The sequence below is a fragment of the Uloborus diversus genome, chromosome 8, assembly GCF_026930045.1.
Source record: "Uloborus diversus isolate 005 chromosome 8, Udiv.v.3.1, whole genome shotgun sequence".
NCBI classification, from domain to species: Eukaryota; Metazoa; Arthropoda; class Arachnida; order Araneae; family Uloboridae; genus Uloborus; species Uloborus diversus.
Window position 1 is genome coordinate 132,950,113 of NC_072738.1, and position 23,628 is coordinate 132,973,740.

At 32.0% G+C, this 23,628-nt stretch overlaps 1 protein-coding gene across 1 annotated transcript in view; it reads left to right on the forward strand.

Moving 5' to 3' along the window:
- LOC129228604 (activin receptor type-1-like) overlaps positions 1 to 21,480 on the forward strand; it is a 39,527-nt gene extending 18,047 nt beyond the window's left edge. Inside the window, exons 5-10 of the mRNA XM_054863285.1 lie at positions 1,136 to 1,235; positions 3,804 to 4,174; positions 5,188 to 5,437; positions 12,275 to 12,405; positions 14,285 to 14,435; positions 21,366 to 21,480. Of these exons, the coding sequence (XP_054719260.1) occupies positions 1,136 to 1,235; positions 3,804 to 4,174; positions 5,188 to 5,437; positions 12,275 to 12,405; positions 14,285 to 14,419 (987 nt within the window). The 3' untranslated portion in view covers positions 14,420 to 14,435; positions 21,366 to 21,480. The remainder of the gene's footprint in view (positions 1 to 1,135; positions 1,236 to 3,803; positions 4,175 to 5,187; positions 5,438 to 12,274; positions 12,406 to 14,284; positions 14,436 to 21,365) is intronic.
- The last annotated feature ends 2,148 nt before the right edge of the window (positions 21,481 to 23,628 follow it).

Below are 23,628 nucleotides of genomic sequence, written 5' to 3' on the forward strand. Positions count from 1 at the left end.
CCTTGTTTTTTCTTACTTTACCTTGTTAAACTTAAAGTTATTAAATTAGATAACTTTGCATATCTAATTGAGCTTTGCAAACAAACTTGTCTACTGCTCAAAAATAAATTTTTAACTTATCTATAAATGTTGTGAAATGACAACCATTTGCCTATTTTTATGGAAAATTTTGACTGAGTTTTAAGCAGGGTTTCTTGATTTAAATCAACTTGATTTTAATCATAATTTAAATCATGATTAAAATCATAATTTAAATCAATTGATTTGAATTAAGTGATTTTTTTTTAACAAAATCATTAATCAAAATTAGTTAATTTTATTTTTGTGAATGAATTTTGCATTTTTGAAATGTGTTGCTCTAAATTGAACTACGCTGCATTATGCAATTTTAACGTCTTCAGGCAAAACTATATAGATCCCTCTTTCTGTGTGTGAAACAGATTTTCACTTTTGCAATATTGCTTCTACTCCAAAATTACACTTCAATTCAGTACAGAACCAAATAAGAATTTGCAGTTTTCCGTACACACCATCACTAATATTTAAAAAAAGTAATTGCTCAACATATTCTTTTACACTAAAACATACATGATGACTAAAACCTCATTTTTAAGCAAAGCATAAAACAAAATCCCTTCTTGTCTAAGTATCATAGCATATTTATAAATCTTAAAAATGTATTGAATAGTTATAGAACTTATCTTAGTTTTAAAAGTAAGCTGAATGGATTCATCGATTGTATGAAATATATTATTTTAATTAGTGTAAAGTAATTAATATCTAAATTTTTGAAAAAAAAAATCTGATTTAAATTAAAAAAAATCCAATTTAAATTTTAAAAAATCCGACTTTTTAAATTTTTTTTAAATAAAAAAAATTACAAACCCTGTTTTTAAGGCTTTGATCATTTGTTGAGGTCCAAAACTATTTTCCATTCAGTAAAAATTTAACAACAAAAATAAAGGATTACTACTCAAAACGTTTTCTTTCGCATTAACATATCCAAAACCTTCAATCTTCGTATTTTTCTTGCCAGAATTTCAGTCATTTCTTTCTTGCTTTTTAAATTTCATTTCTTTCAGAAGGCATCAAATGTCTAATAAAGAGTGATATTCATGTGTTTTTCTTTTTGTAGGATATTTTTGACTATTCAGTAACATCTGGTAGTGGTTCCGGGCTTCCTCTGCTTATTCAGCGCACCCTAGCACGTCAAATCACATTAGTCCAATGCATTGGTAATAATTTTTTTTGAACTATGCTGTCATTCTATTTTGTTGAATTCTTTTGAAAATATATCATTCTGTCTGTAAAAGAAATGCAATAGTCCCTCAATAAGAGCTTTAAATTTGGAATATTAAAGGTATGTGTTATTATCTGGTAAACACATCGCTTTAATAAATTCATAACTTTTATAAATAAAATAAAATAAAAAACCCCTTAAAAAGAAAAAATAAATTGAATCAGGTGGTACATGTCAATGTCTGGAAAAAATGTTACGTGTTATGTTTGTTAATTTTTTTTTTGAGTGATATAAAAAATGTTTGAAATTTCAAAGATATGCTGAAGAAATTCTGTTTTTTACTTTTGAATTTTTTTTTGAATTTTTACTTTTTTTCCTTAAAATGATATTTTCCCTGCCTATTACAAATCAGTTTTTATCTGAGCTTGTTAGGCTTTTAAACTTCATATTTGAGTGCAAAAAGTAAAAGGAAAATGAAAACTTTTTTTAAATACTAGGTAAAATTGTAAATTGGGTAAGTATAGAGTTAAATTGATCTTAAAATATCTACTATATATTAAAATCTGTTCGCGTCCGTCTGTCTGTCTGAAGATCGATCTTCTCGAGAACCGCTGCGAATCGAGACTCAAACGAGATACCGATCAATTCAAAATTTTCCAAAGAAAACAATAGGACCAATCTCGTAACTGTGCGACTTTAATTAGCGGAGATATTAATTAAAACTTTAATTAACATAACGTTATTCAGGAATTTTTATTTCTTTCCTGTTGCCATTTTGCATATGCGTGAGCAAGTAAAATTCTAATAATTGTTTTAAAAGAGATTTTTTTGGCTGCTGTCCAAATCTTAAAAAAAGTTTCCATCTAGAATTTCATTTTAAATTAGTTTAAAATTGGTTGACCTATTCGGACGTAGTCTTTATTTTATCGTCTGTCCTTTTTTTATTTTTTACATTCAACGTTCTTGTTTCTTTTCAGCATATGAAAGTTGTTTCTTTAGCTATGTTTATCGGTTGTAGTGTAAGTTTTTCACCGGCCTCATATTTTGGTACACTTAGGATGTGCGACTAATTATGTTTATTTTGTTGGACTTTTTCCCGTCACATGGATGAGTTTTCGAATTGTAACAAGTCTTTTTCTTTCCTGTTTCTATTTTTAAAATACAGTTTATATCGTTAAAAGAACATGTTAAATTCATATTGTTTGGATTTCTATGTGAAACAGAGTTGAACAAAAAAGATTGTTTTTAAGGATTTTAACTAAAGCTAAATTGGAATCTGATGACTTGGTGTTAAATTAATGCTTATTAGTAGTTATTCAGTCTTGGTGCTTTAGTTTCACGTAATCAACCAAAACGTATGTGTCATTCTATGTAAAAAGCTGATTGTAATTCTACATAAATAGTTCAGATATAGTCGAACAGATGTAATTCATTTTAACGTGAGCACATATTATAGTTGATAATGCATATATTTTCATCTTTTGTGCTAATTGAAAATACTCATAACTTGTATCACTGATAACTATGATTAACGTTGAAGAGATTTTTTGCTAAAAATATGCTCTATTGGTGTTTTGCAAACCTTGCATTACGCGTATTTATTTACTCCTTAGCGCTTTAGAAACTGATGTCAGAGTAATACAAAAACATCAATCAGACATCTCTTTCATTTTTTAAGTAGCCCGGGCACGCAGCTAGTAACGAAGGAAAATTTGTTTAGGCTACTTTGAGAAGTAGAGCAGTTTTTATCAGGACTGCTGAGTTGGAGACAGACTGATTTTGAGGTAAAGAAGTCGGGAGTCTGAGGTTTAAAGTTCCAGGAGTTGGTCATTTATCTTCAAAGTCTGCAACTCTACCAGTGCTTGCGGAGTCGGAATCGATGGTTCTAAAATTTCCCGAGTCAGAGTTGGTCATTTTCCCTCTGACTCCCCAGCCCTAGTTTTTACTACCCTAGAAATGAAAGTAATTTTTAATATAATGATATTTTTGAGCAATCACGATTGCTTATTGTTCTCACTTAACTGTTTTGATGTCCTTTGATTTTTGCCTCGCCTCCCTCTGCAGCACCACCGTCGCGACGGCCGGCCCCTCCTGATGCTGCTCCCTCTAGCGAAAACCGTCTCCAGGTTGCGTCAATATCCTACACTTACACGCATACATACATGCACCTACACACACACACATACATACACCTACGCACACACATACATACACCTACACACACACACATACATACACCTACACACACACATACATACACCTACACACACATACGTACACCTACACACATACACAAACAGGCATACATACACACACCTACACACACACATACACACAACTACCCACACGCTCATGCCTGCACATAGACACAAACACATGTGCCTACACACATTTACACATACCTTCCCTTCCCCAAACACACATACATGTACCTCCCCCCACACACAAACACACACTCACACACTCGTGATTGCGAAAAACATAATTTGAATTCAAAATGTCAAAATTCAAATTAATCAATTTTATTTACCTTTTTTTTTTCTTTCTTTTAAAAATCTTTTAGGCAAAGGACGATATGGAGAAGTTTGGAAAGGAATTTGGCAATCTGAAAGTGTTGCAGTAAAAATCTTTTTCTCTCGGGATGAAGCCTCTTGGGCTAGGGAAACAGAAATTTACAGCACCATGATGTTGCGGCATGATAATATTTTAGGTTACATGGGATCTGATGTCACATCAGTCAATTCCTGCACTCAATTGTGGCTTATAACGAATTACATTGAAAATGGATCTTTATATGACTACTTGAATGATCGTCCCCTGACAGCTCAAGAAATGATGACTATTGTTATATCAGCTGCTTCTGGAATAGTGCATCTTCACACCGAAATGTTTGGAACTGATGGAAAGCCAGCCATTGCTCATCGTGATATAAAGGTCAGTATTTTTTATTCACGTTTCTTTATCAAAGCTTTTTTATATGATCTGGCTCTAGTAAGTTGATTGCCGCTAAGCTTTTTTTTTTTTTGTTGAAATAGGGGTGGCAAAAGTATGTAATAAAATCACTAATATTATTTGAATACTTTGTGCGGAATAAATCCATAATTTTAGCTTCTTGCCAGTCAAGTCTGTTAAAGATACAAAGTCCTGCTCACACTTGTTTGAAAAACAAATCATGGTGCCTTCTTTCTCCAGAGAACTCTCCTAGATACATTTATCCTACCCTTTCCTAGCTTTTTAGAATTGCACTAACATCACAGATTGGTGGCTGACTCCCCTGGATAAAAGATGGAGTTCTCTAAAAGAGCTTTGCAGAAAAGGATTGACTGACCAAAAAACCACAGCATAAAATTCTGAGAGATGGTTACATTTGTTGGTATCAAAAATTGGTCAATATATATGTTGGTATCAAAAATTGGACTAGAATAGCAATTGGGTGTTAACTTATAGGGGTTTCTGCAAATGTGCTCAAGTTAGAGAGGTTTTCAACTATTGAAATTAGCATGGGCCAACAATAAGAAAAATAAATGTCGAGTTACTAGGGCAGCCGAGTTATCTGCGTGTTGAGTCACCAGAGTTTCATTCTATACAAAAGTCTGCTGGTTTAATGTTTCAACTTCATGGGAACACAAGTTGTGAACACACAATATCTTTATATGTCCAGTATTTGTTATGCTGGTACTCAAAAGTGTTGAGTAACTTTTTCAAAATCCTTGGGTAGTATCTGGCAAAGAAAAATAAATAAATAAATAAATAAAAAGCAGAAGAATGAATCCTAAATGGATTAGCCAGTGTGCAACCATTTTCTATTTAGTTTTATTCCTCATGCTTTTTTGAAAATAATTTTTTGGAAATTAGTCCTGAAATTTTTTCTTATTCTCTTTAAGTGTGTTTTCAATGTTCTTTTCTTTGGCATTTTATTGAAATGTGTAAACTTTATCGTTTTTTAGAGCAAAAATATCTTAGTGAAAGACAATAGGACATGTGTCATTGCCGATTTCGGATTAGCCGTGACTCACACTCAGACAACAGGGTCAACTGATGTTGGAGAAAATTATAGAGTTGGTACAAAGAGATACATGGCTCCAGAAGTATTAGAAGAAAAAATAAATCCTTCTGTTTTTGAATCCTACCGGAGAGCAGATATGTATGCTTTTGGACTTGTTTTGTGGGAAGTGTGCTTACGATGTCTGACTGGAGGTAATTTTTATACATTTTATCTGTTGTTTATTTTTTATGGATCTTCATATTAACACACTTCTGTCTTTCTCTTTCATACAGCTTAATTCAAATTTACATGCAGTCAAAGTTTATAGCAGGCATAAGATTCAAAAATAAGTAGTTCGCTTGCCCCAGGTCAAAAAAACACCCATTAGAGATGCAGAATTAAAATTCGAGCACTCCATGGACCAGTAAAATTTTATTCCTGTTTTCCTTTCAAAAAAAAAAAAAAAAACTTAAGCAACATCATTTTTTGAAAATGTTGAGACAAAATTTGCACCTTTATTTACAACTAGTGGTACCCGCACGGCTCTGCCCGTAGTAGAAAATTAAAAGGTCATTTGGTTCGCCTGTAGGTTTACAAATAATGGATGATTAATTTCTCGCCAATTTGCTCGCCCATGTTACGGTTCCACGTTATGATAATTTGGTAATTTACTCGTCCACGTTGTGATAATTTGCTCGGTAAAATTTTCTTAAAATTGGAATAGAAAAAGAACAAAATCAAATTTTTGAAAAATTGCTTCAAGGTGCACATTCCTATGCTACAAACTAATTTTGTGCCAAATTTCATGAAAATCACCTGAAGGATCTAGGCGCTATGGGCGTCACAGAGATCCTGACAGACAGAGATGCAGATATCCAGACAGAGAGACTTTCAGCTTTATTATTAGTAAAGATGTTAAGATTTTCTTGGCAAGAAAAGACTGATGTAGAAATTTCCGCAAAGCATTGATAACATATGCACCCTATTGCCTTCTGCTAGAAACAACTGCACAGACAAGATTTTATTGGCTCAATCATTTTCTTGGTCAAGTTGTTGTGCACTTGTTCCTTTCTACTACAGTGCAAACCTCGTTACGATGAATACCAATACAATGAAATTTCAACAAAGTAAATTTTCAGTCCCGATTTAATTTTCATTACATTGCTTGGATTCCATTATAACAAAGTTTGTGGTCCCTTGAAGTTAGTTGTAACGGGATTTCACTGTATATTGATTTCAATACTCTTCTTAATTTTGTAAAGAGTAGGAAAACAATCAGGGTTGCCAAGCACATAGAAAACCTGGAATTGTCGGGGAAAATGAAAATTACCTAAAATGATGAGGGAAATGTCAGGGAAAAACACAAATTATTGAAATTTCTGGAAATGTCAAGGAATCCTTCCCAATTTTTTTGATCTGGTAGGTAAAACCGCTGCGCCATTAGTTAATGCTGAAGTATGGTAAATGTCACGTTCCAGGTATGCGAATTTTCCTGATAGGGGAGAGAAAGAAAATTCAAGCTCATTTTTGAAGACTGAATGTAATAAGGTTACAAAAAAAAAAAAAAAAGAAAGAAAAGAAATATCCATGCAAAAATCATAAAGTTCTGATTTATATCACTGCATTTTTCGCTTCTTTTGAAAAAAAAAAAAAAAAAAAGCCCTGGCTAATGGGCGGTAATTTACTGAATAAGCCATGCTTAGCTAGAAATTACTAGTATTTTCTGCAATGCATCTGTAGCCTTATTAGTATTTTAAGGGCTTTCATTCTGCATTTTTTTTTTTCATGAAATGAAAGATATTCACACATTTAAAGTCTCAAAATTTTTGATTTTGTAGGTTAAAACTTTTTTTTGGAAGCATGCCAATATTGAAACTGTGGCTTTGCCGAAAATTCCTTAGTGTGTTTGAGATTTCAATCCTTTTGTAATCAATGTAATTAAATCTTTAGTTTGTCTTCACTTAACCCAAATATAGATTACAATTATTGATAATTTTTCAAGCATTGTTTGGTTCATGAAGTAGATTTACTTACATTAAAAATATGTTGTATTGGTATTTAATAACGCAAATCAGTATTCATTAACCTGGAATTTTTTCTAAAAGTGACTGGAAAAACTGGAAATGTCAGGGAATTTCATTCTTGAACTTCTGTGGCAACCCTGAAACAATCATTTTTCTGTAAAGCAGTGTGGTTTATTTTTCCACAAAACTATTAAGTCTGTGGCGTAGAAAGCTGCAAAAATCTGAGAGGGATATTGTCCGTTTTCCAGGAAAAGGCACTTTGCTCCTCCTTCATCACGTGGTATCCGATGATTCTGTTTTCGGCAGAAGGTATATTCGGATCATAGCATTTTGTAGTGGAAGCAGCAGTTTTTAAAATGTAAGAATAAATCAAATGACAACAGGCAAGAAAAGCAAGTGATGGAAGGGACACTAAGACTTTTGCACATTAAAATCCACGCCCAAGTTAAGACTGTCTGGTTGCCTCATTTAGAAGTGCGTGGATTGCTAACCGATCACCCCCGCGTAAAATGGAACTCTGCGTTCAAGGAGGCGTGGTGAAGTGTGTTCTCGTGAAAAACGGATAATACTTATAATAAAAATTGAAAAATGTGAGAAAATTGTTTCAATTAAAGTTTCATGCTCAGTTAATGTTTTTTTCAGAACATTTTATTTATCCAACTATTTTACAGAAAATCCATACAGTACTTATCCTGTAGCATCTATAAAATATAATAATCCCTGAAATCAAAAATATGTTAAATAATTCTTTCTGGGTCATTCCCTGCGAAATGAGCAAATCAGCTGTGGCTGACATGTCACAGATTTCAATGAAAATTTTTATTTAGGTAAACCATGCATATCTATGAGCGAGTGCAAAGTATGGAAGTTTAAAAACTGTTTGTTGCTTTGTTATTGCAATTAGAAGTTGATGCTTACACTAAGCCTAAATTTTCAGAGTTCATTGCTGCCAGTTTGTGACTCAATAACTCCATAAGTTATAAACGTACACTTAAAAAATAAATATTTCCGCATTCTATAAACAAATCTCTACTGGGAAAGAGCAAAGTAAAATTTATTTGGATCTCTTTTTGAATCTGAGATATTAAATATTGAAATTTTGCCAATTTACTTCAGATTTCAAATCACTCTTCTAGCTCTTTTAATGAAAAAATAACAGCAAAAATGATTCAGATTGAAAAACTATCTATAACTATTTATCTGCTCTAATTTAGTAATTGTTTATGAATTTCTTGATGACAAAATCGTACTTTAAATAATCGAAAATTTCAATTTTTCCTCTATTTTAGATGTTTTTTTTGAAGACGAGGGAATGCTCTAAATGTACTCAAGTTTTTTTACATAACATATTGAAGTGTCTTTTAGATGCTACTAAATTTTAATCATTGGTATCAGCGTATTTTTGTTACTAGAGTAACTTCAACTAAGGCAAAATTTCATTAGTTAGTTCTTTTTATTGTAAGTTTAGCAAAACTATTTCTTTCGTGTTTCATTTTCTCAAAAGCATGTTTATGAATTACTTGCTAAAATGTACATTTTTTAAAAATGGAAATAAATGTTATGTACAGTGTCTCCCAAAAATGTTCGTACACTTACGACTTTTAATGAAATAGGCTATTATCCATTGGTTAGAATTAATATTTCGGAATAGGTATTTTATTATAAGATCTATGATCTATTTTTAGCAAAACTACATGAAAATTTTTAATAAAACGTTAAAACATAATTTAAAAAAAAATCAAAAGCCAAAAATTGCTGGAAATTTTATCTCACAAAAGTCTTTGTACACTTCTAAAAATTTCTATAATATTGAATAATCTAACTCTTTATTAAGTTATTATTTAGTAGAATATCATGCAGTATCAATAACAGCTTTTAAACGTCTGGAAATAGATTCCATTGTTTTTTCTTTCTTTTTTTTGTGCAATTTCTGAGTAAGTGTTCAGCCGCATTTCGAGTCTTACTGTTTCTAGTTCGCTTTTCGTTTCAATGGTGTATTTTCGTAATCTAGCTACCAGATATCTCCAAATATGTTCCATTAAGTTTAAATCTGGCGATTGAGGAGATATTTCTAAGCTTAAGGACAATTTTTGAGGCACCAAACGCAAACGTGTGCTTCTTATCGTTATCTTGATAAAAAACAAAGTTGTTACCGATTACCAAATTTTCGGCTAATAGTTTAAAAATGTTTATAAAAATATTTAAATGAACAGCATGATTCATTATTTCATCAATAAATTCCAAATTTCCAAGTCCTGATGCTGTATTGCACCCTCACACTAGAACACCTTCACCGTCCTGATTAACTGATCCAACTAAGTCCTTAAGATTAAATTCCTCATTTTTTTCTTCTATTTACAATTATACAACAATTTAACCCAAAATGTTGAATTTATTTTTATCTATAAGTAAGACATTGTTCCAAAACGTTTTGAGCTTATTTATCATTGATATTACGACGGAAAGCGTAAACTTACTGTTTTTCGCACGAACAAGAAAATTTCTTCGAGAAGAGGTCCCATTTAATCCAGCTAATCAGAGAACTTGGCGAACAGTTTTAGGTAAAAATTAAAACGTAAAATGTTTCATTCAATTCTGCAGAAACTTTTTCAGCACTCAAATGTGTATTTTTCATAATTATTTTAACTGTAAACCCCTGATCACGCATTGTTAACTTTACCAGTTGACATTTTCTTACCTTGTTTTCGTTCCGATTCTTGTCTTTAAAGCATTTTATCAAGCACTTCACTATAGAATGGTATAAATTACCTAATTTAGAGACATTTCATACCAATTTATGGCTACTGTAAGGGAAAAAAATCAAATTTCGAATCGTGTTTGTTGTTTTCTACGCATACCCACCATTTCAAAATAAGCAGAATGTTTGGGAACAAATAGACAAAAAATAAACGGCAAATAACTTTATAGTGTCATTACAATGCAAAAATAATAAAAAACCCACATATGATAATTTTAATCATGAACTTATTCAAAAATATTTCAGTGTACGATGACTTTTGTGGCGTATTTTTTCTGTTTCTCTTCGTTTTTTGACAAATTTCAAAAATAAAATTTGGCAATATTTTAAAAAACACTGCTGGATTTTATTCAGAATGTCATAGGAATGAGTGTGAAAAAAAATTGAACTTCATATTCGAATTCAGTTTTACGTTATTTTGGTTTTACTACAAAATTTCAAGGTGTAGGAACACTTTTGGGAGCCTCTGTATATACTTGCTTTGCATCATTGAGTCGTTTATCTAGTTTTTTGAATTCTCGTAATTTCACATAAGGGTCAATCCATGCAGGTTCCATACAGTATAAACTACTCATTCATGTTCAAATATTTCTATTTTATAAAATTAAAATAATTATTTTGAAAATTACAATTTGTTTTTTCAGTATAATGTATTATATAGGGCACAATATACGCAATTTAAGAAGGTGCAATGAAGTTTTCACATTTTTTATTTTTGTTTTAGTGTGTGAACTGACTAGCAAAATTGCTCAATTTCAAAGACCTGTATCTTTTTTACAAACCAAATGCAAAAAACAATATGTATAACATGTATAATACTTGGATGGAATATTCAATTGGCCTAGAAATTTTATTTTTAATTCCATCCCATTTGGTTTACAGGGGTCTAAAAATGTCATTTTTGTCATTTTTCCGATTTTTGAGGAGCTGTAATCTATAACGGCTGCATAAACACACAGCAAGTTATATAATCTTTTTAGCATGGTTCCAGTGATTAGTTTTTGCCGTATTTCGTTTTGTGTTTCTGTCCCCTAAGCGAGTTATCCCTCTTTGAAATGAGAAATTTTTTTACATTTGACCCCTGTTGCCGTTATTTTAATTATTAACTTATAGCTACCTAACTCAGCATGTAAGACTATCAATTTATGCATTTTAACATCAAAGCGTTACATTAACTGTCATAAATGTAATTCAAATAGATTTTAGCCAAAATGCAAAGATCTAAAAGTCCCATTTTTGACTACGAAAATCACTTTTGATGACCTCTAAAAAAATCAAAGGTCCAGTTGAGAGAAAGAATAAAAGTGGTTTTAAACATCTTTCAAATCCAGCTTTTAGGGATATGAATTTCAAAAAAATTAAAGATGGTCGAGCGCACCCATTCTTTGAACCTGTATAGATTGACCCATAAAACATAAAGAAAATGCTATTTTTCTGAATTTTATTTTACGTATGGAAATCAAAAACCAATTTCGAGTGTCTTCAAGCAAATAGTAGAAACACAGATCTATATTCTTGTAAAATTTTAAAGTTGTCTGAATTTTCCCTCATTTGAATTTTTGTGTCTATGTGAAGGGGAAAATCATCATTTTACAAAATGTCACTAAGTTTAAAACTGATTTTGAAGACAAAGGATTTAAAATACGTCTTCAAAAGTAAGGTATTTCTTTTATGATACTTAGCACATTATTGGGTATTAATTTCATCAAAGCTTATGCATTCCTTAAAGATTGAGATTAAAAAATAAAATGCTTAATTATGAGAAAATTGAAATATTTTCAGTTTTTGAAACTCGGTTAAAAGTTAACTATAATAACTTTGAAAATTTTATTGACATCAGATTAACTACCCTACTCCTTAGATTGCAACAATGTATAACTTTTATGTTTTCATTAAATAGTTAATAAGATACAAGCCTTCAAAAATGCAATATTTAGCATTTATGAGAATGCTGTTGAATTTGACCATTTTGAATCGCATGTAACTATTCAAATAAAAAATTTTAAGCAAAAATATTTTAGATATTTTTATATAGGCATAAAAGGAACCTGTATACCAAATTTCATAAAAATCTGTTACCATGCGGCCACCACATTTTTACGAATTTTGCTCATTTCGTATGGAATGACCCTTCTGTATAATTATGTAATATTTTTTAGTGTGAATAGAACAGGAATTTGTCCCCAGTATTGACCTATCTTATTGAAATGTTCAATATTTTAAACACTGTTTTATAGTCCGATTAAAAAGTTGGCTTAATGTTTCAGGCATTGCCGAGGAATACAGGCCTCCATTTCATGATTGTGTGCCTAGTGATCCAAGCTTTGAAGACATGCGAAAAGTTGTGTGTGTTGATCAGCAAAGACCTGTAATACCTAATCGTTGGTCATCGGATGTGGTATGAATATCAAAATTTGAATTATTGCCTTTTGATTTTCAATACTTTTCTGTTTTAAAGGTATGTCATTTGGTTTGGCGACTTGTTTACTCTCTATCTTGATGACAATAGAAAAATTGCTTTAAGCGATTGGCGATATCTACAAGTATACGGCAACTTTAGAGTTTAGAATTTTAAAGTTGTGAAATGTCGCCAACTACAAAACTTTTAATTTGCAATATTAATAAATAAATTAATACTGCCAAAAATTAAAAATGCGCTAAATAATGTACCTTTAACAGAAAAGTACCTTCTTTCTTCTTTTTTTTTGAAAACTGTTGTATAGGTGCAAAAACAAGTTCATCCCAACCCAATGTACTACAACTTTATTACCAACGCAAAAACAATCATTTTTGATGCATGTTTATTTCATTTTCATTCTTTTTAAATTTGTATTTCCCAAAGGATGGGGTAAATGGTTCCTGATTTTTGTCTTGATTTCCTAAGTCTTGACTGTTGTAAAGACTTTATTACAGTGGAATTTGCTTAATTGGACCAATGGTTAATGGGACCAGCCGCTTTTTCGGACCAAATCTTTAAGAAACAAAACCAATTGCCAATCGTATTACACAAGCATAGTATAACTCGCTTATTATGACTGAAAATCCTTTTAATCAAACCAAGGAACTCGAGATTAAATTTAAAAAAAAATAAAAAATCACCCGTTTGTAGCGAGTTTCAAGTGGGTGAACGAACTTAATAGTTGTGCAATAAAAATTAATAATGGTTCCTTGTAACTTTCGATTAAATTTAGCGATATTAGAGGAGAAAAAATGATTAGCGAAACTCCCATTGCATGCGGCACTGCTCCAACAAATATTAAAATTTCAGTGAAATTTCAAATTTTTTCAGTTTAGTTAGCACATTCAAAAATGTAAATTTTTTCAATAAAAAACAAACAACAAAACAAGTAATTTACATTTCATGTTAATTTTCAATTACTGATTAATACTTTTTATAACTTTTTTTTTTCAATCGTACATTTTTAGTTACTTTTGGTTATTGAATGGAATCTATACTGACTGTGTGTGTGGAAAGAATAAATAAAACCATATTGGTCTAAACACTTTGTCAAACGAGTGTAAAAAGATTATTTGTGTTCTTTTAATTTATTTTTTAATGCAAAAAATTCTTAAGCAACAATTTTTCTTCTTTGAATGCTCACCATACATATGGGGCTAACAATACCCTTAAGGGCTTTTAAAGTTTTTGCATATAGAATGTTCAGTCAAGCTACACAGATCTTGTTCGCTTAATCGGACCAGCGGGTTATTAGGACCAAAATGGCCGAGTCCCAATGTGGTCCTATTAACCGGAATCGACTGTATCATTTATAAGAGAAAACCAACTTATGCACAACCGCCTTTAAAGGTTTTTTTTTTGTAAAAAGTAATAGTAGTAATCTCAACTTTTCTGAATTTCGAATCTTGTCAGATTTTTGAACACTGAATTTAGGGTCATATACAGCCTTGTTTACAATATCGCTCCTATTTTAAAAATCCCTTTTGCGCTCAAAATTTTGTTGTTATATTTATTCATGCAAAACCCCCTTAAATTTTATGCATAAGCCTACCTAGTTTTCAGCTTTCAATGTTGGCATCACATAAAATAATTATCTTGTTTCCCTGAATTTTTCATCAACAAGTTTTGATTGTAGTACTTTCTAGTTCCTTCTTTAGACTGAAACTTCTGAAACTTGAAACAGTTGTTAAAAGACCGCGATTGCAATTTGTTTCAGGCTTTAAAATTCTGGAAAAAAAAAAAAAACTATCAGACATGAGATCTAAATTAATTATATTAGTAAAATTATGGAATCCTTTTCTTTTTTTTTTAAATTTAGACTTTAACTTCAATGGCCAAGCTGATGAAGGAGTGTTGGAATCATAATCCTTCTGCTCGTCTGACGTCATTACGGGTGAAAAAGACTCTTGCCAAAATAGCAGCTGCTGATCCCAAGATACACTTGGATTTTTAATGTCTGTGATTAGAATGTGAGTTTTGGTCAATTTTTGTGCATTTTCATTCTTTAATTGCAGATAAATATAACTTTGAAACATTTTTACTCAATCTTATCAAAACATACAAGACAAATGTTGAAACTTGGCAACCATTTACATCTAATGCAACAGTCATATGTGCCACCAAGTTTTACAGTTCTTCAATATAGTAGCCAGCATTATGTACAACTCATTTCCAAAGACGTGGAAGTCGTAGGACTCCCTGTTGCAGCACCTGTTCTGTTGATAGTTTGAATTGAGTGGTTTATTGCCACAGCCATCTCTGAAACAAATGCCTCTAAGTGGTTCACATTCTTTCATACTAGGAATTAAGTCAAAGTTACAGGGTTTATGGGGCTGTATGGTGGATAGAAAAGCCCTTCCCAGCCCCTTTCATCGAGTAAATCAGCGACCTGGCCGATCCATGTCTGCCACATTTTGACTCCATCACTGAAGGATTTTACACACCTTGCACCTTCCCACTATACAGTCAAACCTCGTTAACACGAACTCGACAGGGACGCCAAAATATTTCGTGTTAACCGAATTTTGCCTTAACCGATTTCGATGTTTACCTGATTTTCTGTAAGCAGACAAGTTTTTTTTGTGTCTCAGAAAATATCGGAATCAAAATACCTTCACACCAAAGCATTAAAATTCATAGTTTAAGTAAGAAACACAGGTAATTCGAAACAGACAATGGCCATTTGGACCAATTCTCTACGATAGTGCATTTTCTAACATCTGGTTTTTCCTTGATCGCAAGACTGGATTTTCGCTGCAGTGTTGACGGGCTAAAATATATTTTTTTTAAATCGGTTTTAGACCTTAAACCTCTGCATGGGCAGAACAAGTGTCCAGAACTAGACTTTTTTTTTTCACGATGAAGTTTTAAATCTAGGTTTGTCAGCCACTTGGTGAAGATTTTACTGTTCATCCCAAACTTTTTACTGTAAGCAGTCTAGATCCCGATTTTCCTACACAATGAGAGGAATTTTCTTGCTGCCATCCATGTTGTTTGCGTTCAAGTGCAGATATTTCGACTTTCGAAAGTAATTTATTTCATGTAAAAGTATGGGGATTTTATTTTTTCTTTTCCCCATTTTTTCTTCAAGACCTTAAAATTTTCTTCGTCTTATGCGGGATTTCGTCTAAATCCTCTTCATGTTAAGAGATTGATTTAATACTAATTTGTAGCTTTATCTGACGGGTAATGGCATTTATTTCGCGCTAAGTGAAATTTCGCGCATAACGGGGGTTTGACTGTATATATTCTTCGAATGGGGGTTTCAGATGTGGGATTTCAGGTCCCTTTATCTTGTCTCATGTTAAACTAGTATGTTGTGGCCGTCACGAAACTTTCTTCTATATCTTTCTTATAGTTCTCATCCCTCCCCATGCTTGACAAGGAAGTAATATTCTCAACAAAAACAAAATTACACACGCAAAAACTTGAGGACCATCCCAATTCCCTATCCATCTCAAAAGCAAAGCAAAGAATGAGAATTAAAAATTACTTTAAAAGCCTTGCTTAAAATAATTACAAACATTTATTTGTTAACAAACACAAGATGGCAACAGTTAAAATGTTTAAATCATCGCGATTTTCTGGTTATTTTCCAACAATTTAAATCACATGAAATACAGACGACAGTTTATTATGATTTATCTTTCTTATTGTTGCAATTATAAAGTTATTTTAATTCAGAAAAAAAAATCAGCCCCTATGGATTGCAGGGTCTGCAGACGTCCTATTTTTTCCTATTTTCCTACTTTTTCAAAATTTTCCTATTTATTCCTATTTTTTTTCAATGCATAATCTTGCTTTCGCCTTTTTACCCCATACTAATATATTTTTTTGCACCCTATCCACAGACAATGGCGGATCCAGACGATCTTGTTGGGAGGGGGCTATTGAGTAATGCATCAAGGGGAGGAGGGGGGAGGGAGAGGGGACTAATGAAAATAAAATTTAGAAAAAAGTTTTAAAACAAAGCATGTTTTTTTGTATTTTTTGGAATAATGTGTATCATTCAAAGAGTTTGAATGAAAGATATAAGTGTTTCGAGTACCACACACACACACAAGAATGAAAAAATTGAAAAAAAAAAAAGAGTTTCTATACTAGTATCCTGGTTCTATTATCTAATCTAAACCTTTCAACTTTTGATTCGTTTGAGGACTCGTGAAGTTTTCCCAGTAGCTATTCAGGTCCTCAATTGTACTTTTTTCCTTATAAAAGAAAGGTTGCAGTATTAAAATGGCATCTCTTTTTACCAGTTTTCGTACCTGACCTGTAAAAATAATGAAATACTAAAATTGCTTTTGTAAATAAAATCTGAAGATAGTTATGGATTTGCTTGCTGTTCAGTTGTTTAATATTCGCTCAAAAGTAGGAGTGTTTGCAGGCTCTCCCCGAAAATGTTTGTTAGAAATGCCATTTTTTTTAGACTATTTGGTGGTTAATAAGAGGAAGGGAAGTTTGGTGGTCCCTTTTATAGGAGCGTCCCTTTTATAAGATATTAGAGCTTCAAAAACGCAATTTTATATATCTTTAGTAATGCTAATAAACGGGGTTTGGGCGTTTCCTCCGGAAAATTTTTTTGGAACTGAAGTCCTAAAAATGCAATTGTAGGCCATCTTTGATGACCTAGCAGAAGACATGGGGTTCAGAATTTTTTTGCAGAAACTTTTCAATGTAAGAGTTCCAAAAACGCTGTTTTAGACGATCTTTGAAAGATGAGGAAAGAAGGACATGGGCTCTCCTCTCCGGCAATTTTCCGAAATTGTAGTCTCAAAAACAGTTGTATGCCATCTTTTATGACTCAGGAGGAAGGAACGGGGTTTGGAACTCCCCATCAGAAATTGTTCGAAATTGGAGCCTTGAAATGCGATGGTTAACCATCATTGGTAGTGTTAAGGGAAGGGATGCAGTCAGGAGTTATCATCCCTCAACTTTTCAATATTGAAACTTTAAAAACGTAATGTTAGTGGGTCTTCATTGAGGTTAGGGAAAAGACTCGAGATCGAGGGCTCTCCCACGGAATTTTTTCGGAATGGAAGTTCTAAAAACGTAATTGAAGGCCCTCATTAACGACATTTTCGAAAAAGTTTTCGATTCTGGCCATTTTTTCGAAATTGAAGCTCCAATAATTCATAAGTTTTGACCATCTTCGATGACATTTGAGAGAGGGTTCGAGGAACTCTGGAAATTTTTCCGAATTAAAGTCGTAAAAATACTTTTGTAGACGATTTTTGTGTTATGTTAGGGGGAAGGGAGAGTGTGGTGACCTTTTCCCGGAATTTTTTTGAATTTACAAACCTTTTAGGGAGGGACGATCACCCCCCCCCCCCCCCCCGTTGGATCCGCCCCTGCCCACAGACTATCTGCTATGAAAGTGCAAAATTAATGATGCACCGATTATTTGCTTTTTTTCCCTCAAGATTAAAACTATCGAACCTCAATTTACAGTTAAAAAAAGGACTGCTCCTTGTGCCTGTAAGGATGTTTTTTTTTCACAGATTTCCTTTTACTCTATTGATTGCAGCTATGTAAATTAAACAACCTCACAGGTAAAGAAAAAGCTGTCTATTTACCCAGCACCACCCCCCCCCCCCCAATAGTACAGTAAAACTAAGCAAAAAAAACGCAAAGCACAAACATCCCCCCCTCAAAAAAAATGTTAAAATGTGTTGCAAATAACTTCTCACCCTTCCAACAATAAGGGGGGTAAAAAGTCCCACCATTTTGTGCTTCGGTTTTAGGGGGGAAGGGGAGGGTCGAAAATCCTCTCTTTTTAAAATTCTATTACTAAAAAAATACTTAAAAATTGCAGAAACCACTCCATCATAGTAAAATAAAAAAACTTTAATAAACAAAAATGCTAATTAACTGGAGTGCCCTGGCGGGGAGAGTTTGATGGCGCAAATTGCGCCATGGGAACTTTTATGGAAGTTTTTTTTTTGAGGACTTTTATTCTGGAAGGATATTTCCGTTACGCTTGAGGGGTTCTCCATCGCTTTTGTTTTGGGGGGGGGGGGAGGGATAGTTTGCATTCTAAAATCAACAATTACAGTGAAGTTAATGGACAAACTTCACTGATTTTTAACTTTTCCGAAACAGGTTAAAATGCCTCACAAGCCCAATGATATAGACAGTGGCGTAGCTTCAGTTTCTGCCGGGTGATTCCCCTATTTGCCACCCTTTCATTGAGACATATCTAATACATTAAACTGTCAAAAATATTGAACTTAAAATTGAAAACTTCATTTAAGGAAGTAAAAGGGAACTAATTTAATCCATATTCTTCCTACCAGAAAAAAGAGAGGGGGGGGGGGGTGGTCTGGTGCCAATCTTGGAGAAATGTTCTAAATTTGCTTCAAAAATTGCTGTTACAAGTAAAGTTTGGGGGGATGGGGTTCTCTACCGAATCTTCATCAAAACTGAAGTCAGTTTTAGCCTTTGGTGACATATTAGGAAGTCAGGTTCTTTTCTTAAATATTTTCCGAAATTTAAGTTTTAAAAGTAAAATTTAAGTCTGTCTTAGGGAACGAAAAGAGAATGAGAAAGGTTTAGAGGTTCACTATGGAAATATTTAAACTTTGAACAATGAAAAGCGCAATTGTACAGTCTTACCAAAACCTTAACATTTCAAAGGGTTTTTTTTTCTTTGCTTCCAATAATTGATTTAAAGTATGATTCCCTTATTTAATTTTTTTAACATTAAACGTGCCGTATTGCCGACCCCCAAAAGTATGCCCCCCGGGGCGGACCCGCCCCCTCCGCCCCACCCTAAGCTATGCCACTAGATATAGAAATGTTAGAAGGCTCACTCTAAAATGATCTAAGTGAGCTCAGAAACCAATTTAGTTGTGACTGGAGTTATTTAACTGTTAAGAGCGTTGAAATATCAAAAACTAAATCCCTGTAAAGCCCCAAAAAAAGTTCAAACTGACTGAAATTTCCTTTGTCCTTCTTAATTAACTTCAACTTTTGGATTGGACAAATTTGAATCTACTAGTTTTAACCCGGAATTCCCACATCACAATCTAAATCATAGCATCGTCTTATCATACCAGTATAGTATAGTGATGGAAGATAAAGTTAGAAAGACACTTACGTATACAAATATAAAAATTATTGTAGTTTAGTAAAAGGGGAAAGGGCGAGCTTGGGTAAAACTTAAAAAGTAGGTGACATAGTTCATCCTTGACTACACTACTATCTAAAACTAATTTAAATCAAAATTTATGGAATTGACTTGATTAAAATAGGAGCAATTGCAAGTAATTTCTTTAATTCCATATCATTGGTTTCAGAAAATTATGGTAAAGGACGCAATGAAAGTCACTTCGGCCCCCCCCGCCCCCTAGTAAATCCCCCACTGAAGCCTTTTGCTAATAGTTAAAATATATTAGTAAAACCTTCTCTTAAGCAAAACAATTTCCTGGTATTTTTATCTTGAATAAAATTTCTAATTGATTTCATTAATTGTAATATGTTTAATAAACATGGAACAGCTTTGTAGCTCTTTTTTCAGAGTTAAATTTGTAATTATGATAATTTTATATGTATATATAGTTGCAATTTTCTTCCTTTTTTAGAATATTATTTCCTTTTTTTTCCTATTTTTTAAAGCATAATTTTCCTATTTTTTCCTATTCATGAAATTTTTCCTCCTATTTTTTTCTAAAAACTGTCTGCGGAGCCTGGGAGCGATTGTCGCCAAAATTGAATCAACGCCTGTTTACATATGGATTCACATTTATTCCAAATTTCATCCAGAACGTAGCATTATTTCTTGAGATATGGCACTCACAATAGAAAAAAAAGAATGTTCGATTTTGCCACCCCCCCTTTTCAGCTTTGACGCCAAAATATAATCAGCTCTTATACCTTCTAAGGGCTACTCGTTGATACTTTTTTGTTTGATTCCATTCATTATTTCTTGAGATATAGCAGACACAATTGATGACAAAAAACGTTCTATAGCTCAACCCACGTTTGAGCTATTGACACAAAAATTGAATCAGCACCTGTACCTGTTAGGGGCAACATATGGGCCAAAATTTTGCTTGATTCCGCCGAGTTACTTCCTGGGGAATAGCAGGCACGCATAACTCAAGAAACGTCCCATTGCTCCACCCCCCCCCCTTGGAGGAATTCGCGCCAAAAACCAATGGGCACAAGTTCACACAGGGGCATATATGTGTACCAAATTTCGTTCGCTTTCATGCGGTAGTTTTTGCTGTAGAGGGGCCCACAAAAAAACTGGTCACACACATACGTGACACCCAAACACACAGACAGACATTTTCCAAAAATGGTCGAAATTCGAAAATTAGCACGAGTCCAATACTTTCTTCTATATATTAGATATAGAAGAAAGTAAAATTTAGTATTTAAATTAATTTATAAGTTGAAAAACTTAAAAATTTGATCATCAAGTTCCTTTGTGTTTTTTGAAGGCTGTTTTTTTTAAATTTAAAAAGTAATTTATTTTATATTTTTGGTATGTTTTTATATTTCAAGTATACTTTTAATTTCCATAATTGTTCAGGAGAGTTAAGTACATAGTATATATATATATATATATATATATATATATATATATATATATATATATATATATATATATACTATTTATAATTTTGCAAGTTCTGCATTTGAAAAGCTAATGAGCATACAAGAGTATTTGATGTAGATTCAGAGGGTTTTATTTATGTTATATTTGCAAGTTACAAGAAAACACTATTATATTGTTTGATGCTATTAAATGTATTTTTAGAACTTAATCTAAAAGTACTTTGGCATTGTAAAGCCTTTTGTGTCTTTTTAATGTTATTTTCGCAAAATATTGACTTCAATGAAATTTTAAATTTTGCTTTATATTTTTAATATAACCTTCCCACTTTTTTTTTCAGTTCCCTGTGGAGACAAATTAATGTGCACAAGAAATCTTCTTTACTTCTTTGGTGTTTATATTGTAGTAACAACTTCATCAGGGAACAGTCCTATTTGAAAGCCATTAAGACTGAGACTTAGCAGGTTATTGTTCACTGCCATGATTTTTGAAAGATATGCTGAGATTTTATCACTTTATATTGGTATGCTTTTCTACCAATGTGAGGAAAGCTTAGAAGCAAGGATGAGAAAGAAGTCAGATCTGCCTGTATTTACAGATCTTCCATATAAATGCTTCACCTGCTAGCTTTATTATTTTATTTTATGCGTTAGTTGTTTTCATGTTGTTTTTAGGCTGCTAAATGCAAAAGGAGCTGCTCTGAAACTCCTGATTATCCATGTGGCAATTATCCACAGCAGTTTGAAAATTTGCTTATTGTCTGAGTTTTAAGAAAATTTGTTCTTTAGTGCATGAAGCATTAAGTAACATTTGTGGTCACACATGCATAAATAGCCTCTGTTATCAGTTTTGTTTCAAGTCTTGACATGTAATGATTGATATTTGTAGTAAATTTATCCATTTTTGTTAAATGCCTATGAAATGTGTTCAACTTGAGTTCCCACCATAATTGTTTAATATTGTTTTCAATAGTGTTAATTTCTTTTATTTTTAATTAAAAATAATTTTAGAAAAGGGTATATAATAGCCATGTAATTTTTGGAAAATGTATGTTTTTTGGGCAGTTTAAAGTGAACTTTTAAGGCCTCTAAATAAAATGAAATGTAACGAGGATTTTTTTTCTGTATACTTGGTTTACAAGCCAATATTCAGCTATCCATTCGACATTTCTTTGTGAATAGAACAGTAAAATACCATGGATAATCGGCAGGTTCAGGGTATTATCGTTTTGCATTTTGTTGTATCCTTTATATTCACTAGTCTTCAGCAAAACTAATATAAAATTAATATCGCCTCTCATTTATCATTAATATTTTAATATTTTAAAAAATATATATATAATAATATTTTAGATTAAAACATAGTTGTATTTGCTTGATCCATAATATCGGAGACATGAAACATGTGCTGCCATGGAATCTCATTGCTGCCTTATGTCCTAGAAATTACCCTTTGCTCACTATGCGTATTAAGCATGAAATAAATAAGATCTTTGGAAAAATATTATTGTTGTTTCTATTTTGCTTGCAATTTTGCAAAACAAATTCAATGTAAAAATGAACTGTCAAAATTTTTCGCATTCTTTACTTTTAATCAAGTAATGTATTATTTTCTTGCTTCCACATTCCAGTCTTGATGGAATGAGCTTTTTTGTCCCCTCCCTTACCATACTCCCAAAAGGAAACAATTAATTTTAACACTCATTTTATGTATATGTAAGTAAATGTATACTAAATGCATTACTTCAATCATTGAATCAGATTTAAGTTATTAATGTACATTTTTAAGTGTATTAGATTTATTTTTCGAATTATTTTGGATTAGAAGTATAAAGTTTACTTTTTTACAGGAATGATAAATAAAAAATCAATTTTGCAACTCCTATTCCTATCTGTGTATTTGATATTGATTTATTATTTGTTAGGTTATGTAAAAAGCTGTGAAATGTTTAGAGGCACCTTTTATTTGACATGTATGGTAATAGCCAATTTGCGAAGTGTTTTATTAGTAATTTTAAAATAAAAATTGTTGATTCAACAGATTTTGATTATAAGAAAAAAACTTGGTTGTTCGTAAGATATATTTTTATTTTCATTTTATCGATGCTTCTCTATTTTACAATGTAACCTGTAGGTAGTTGTATTACAAATAAAGAACTGCTGTTTGATGGTTGTACCAATATAAATAATGTGTAAATGTAAATTTACCCTGTTTATATGGTTAGAAAAATATGTGTTTTTTCCTTCATTCTATTTTTTCAATATTCCTTCAAATTTTTCCTTCATTCTATTTTTAATTGTAGATATGTTACAAAAAATATTAATTATAATCTTATGTATTTATTAGAAACATATTTAATATATTACTGTTACTTTTTGTGTATCATTGCCATTTTGTATATTACCTCATTTTTAACAAAAAATTCTAATAGTCTTGCTTTTCTGTTGATTATGTGTTAATACTTGTACATATGTGCTGATTTTAATTTCTCGATTTTATAATTGTTTATATTTTTGATATTAGTCTGCTGCAAAGCCAGAACAAACTACGAATCTATGATATTCTCGATTAGATAAATGTATTTCTTTAATCATGATGCTTAA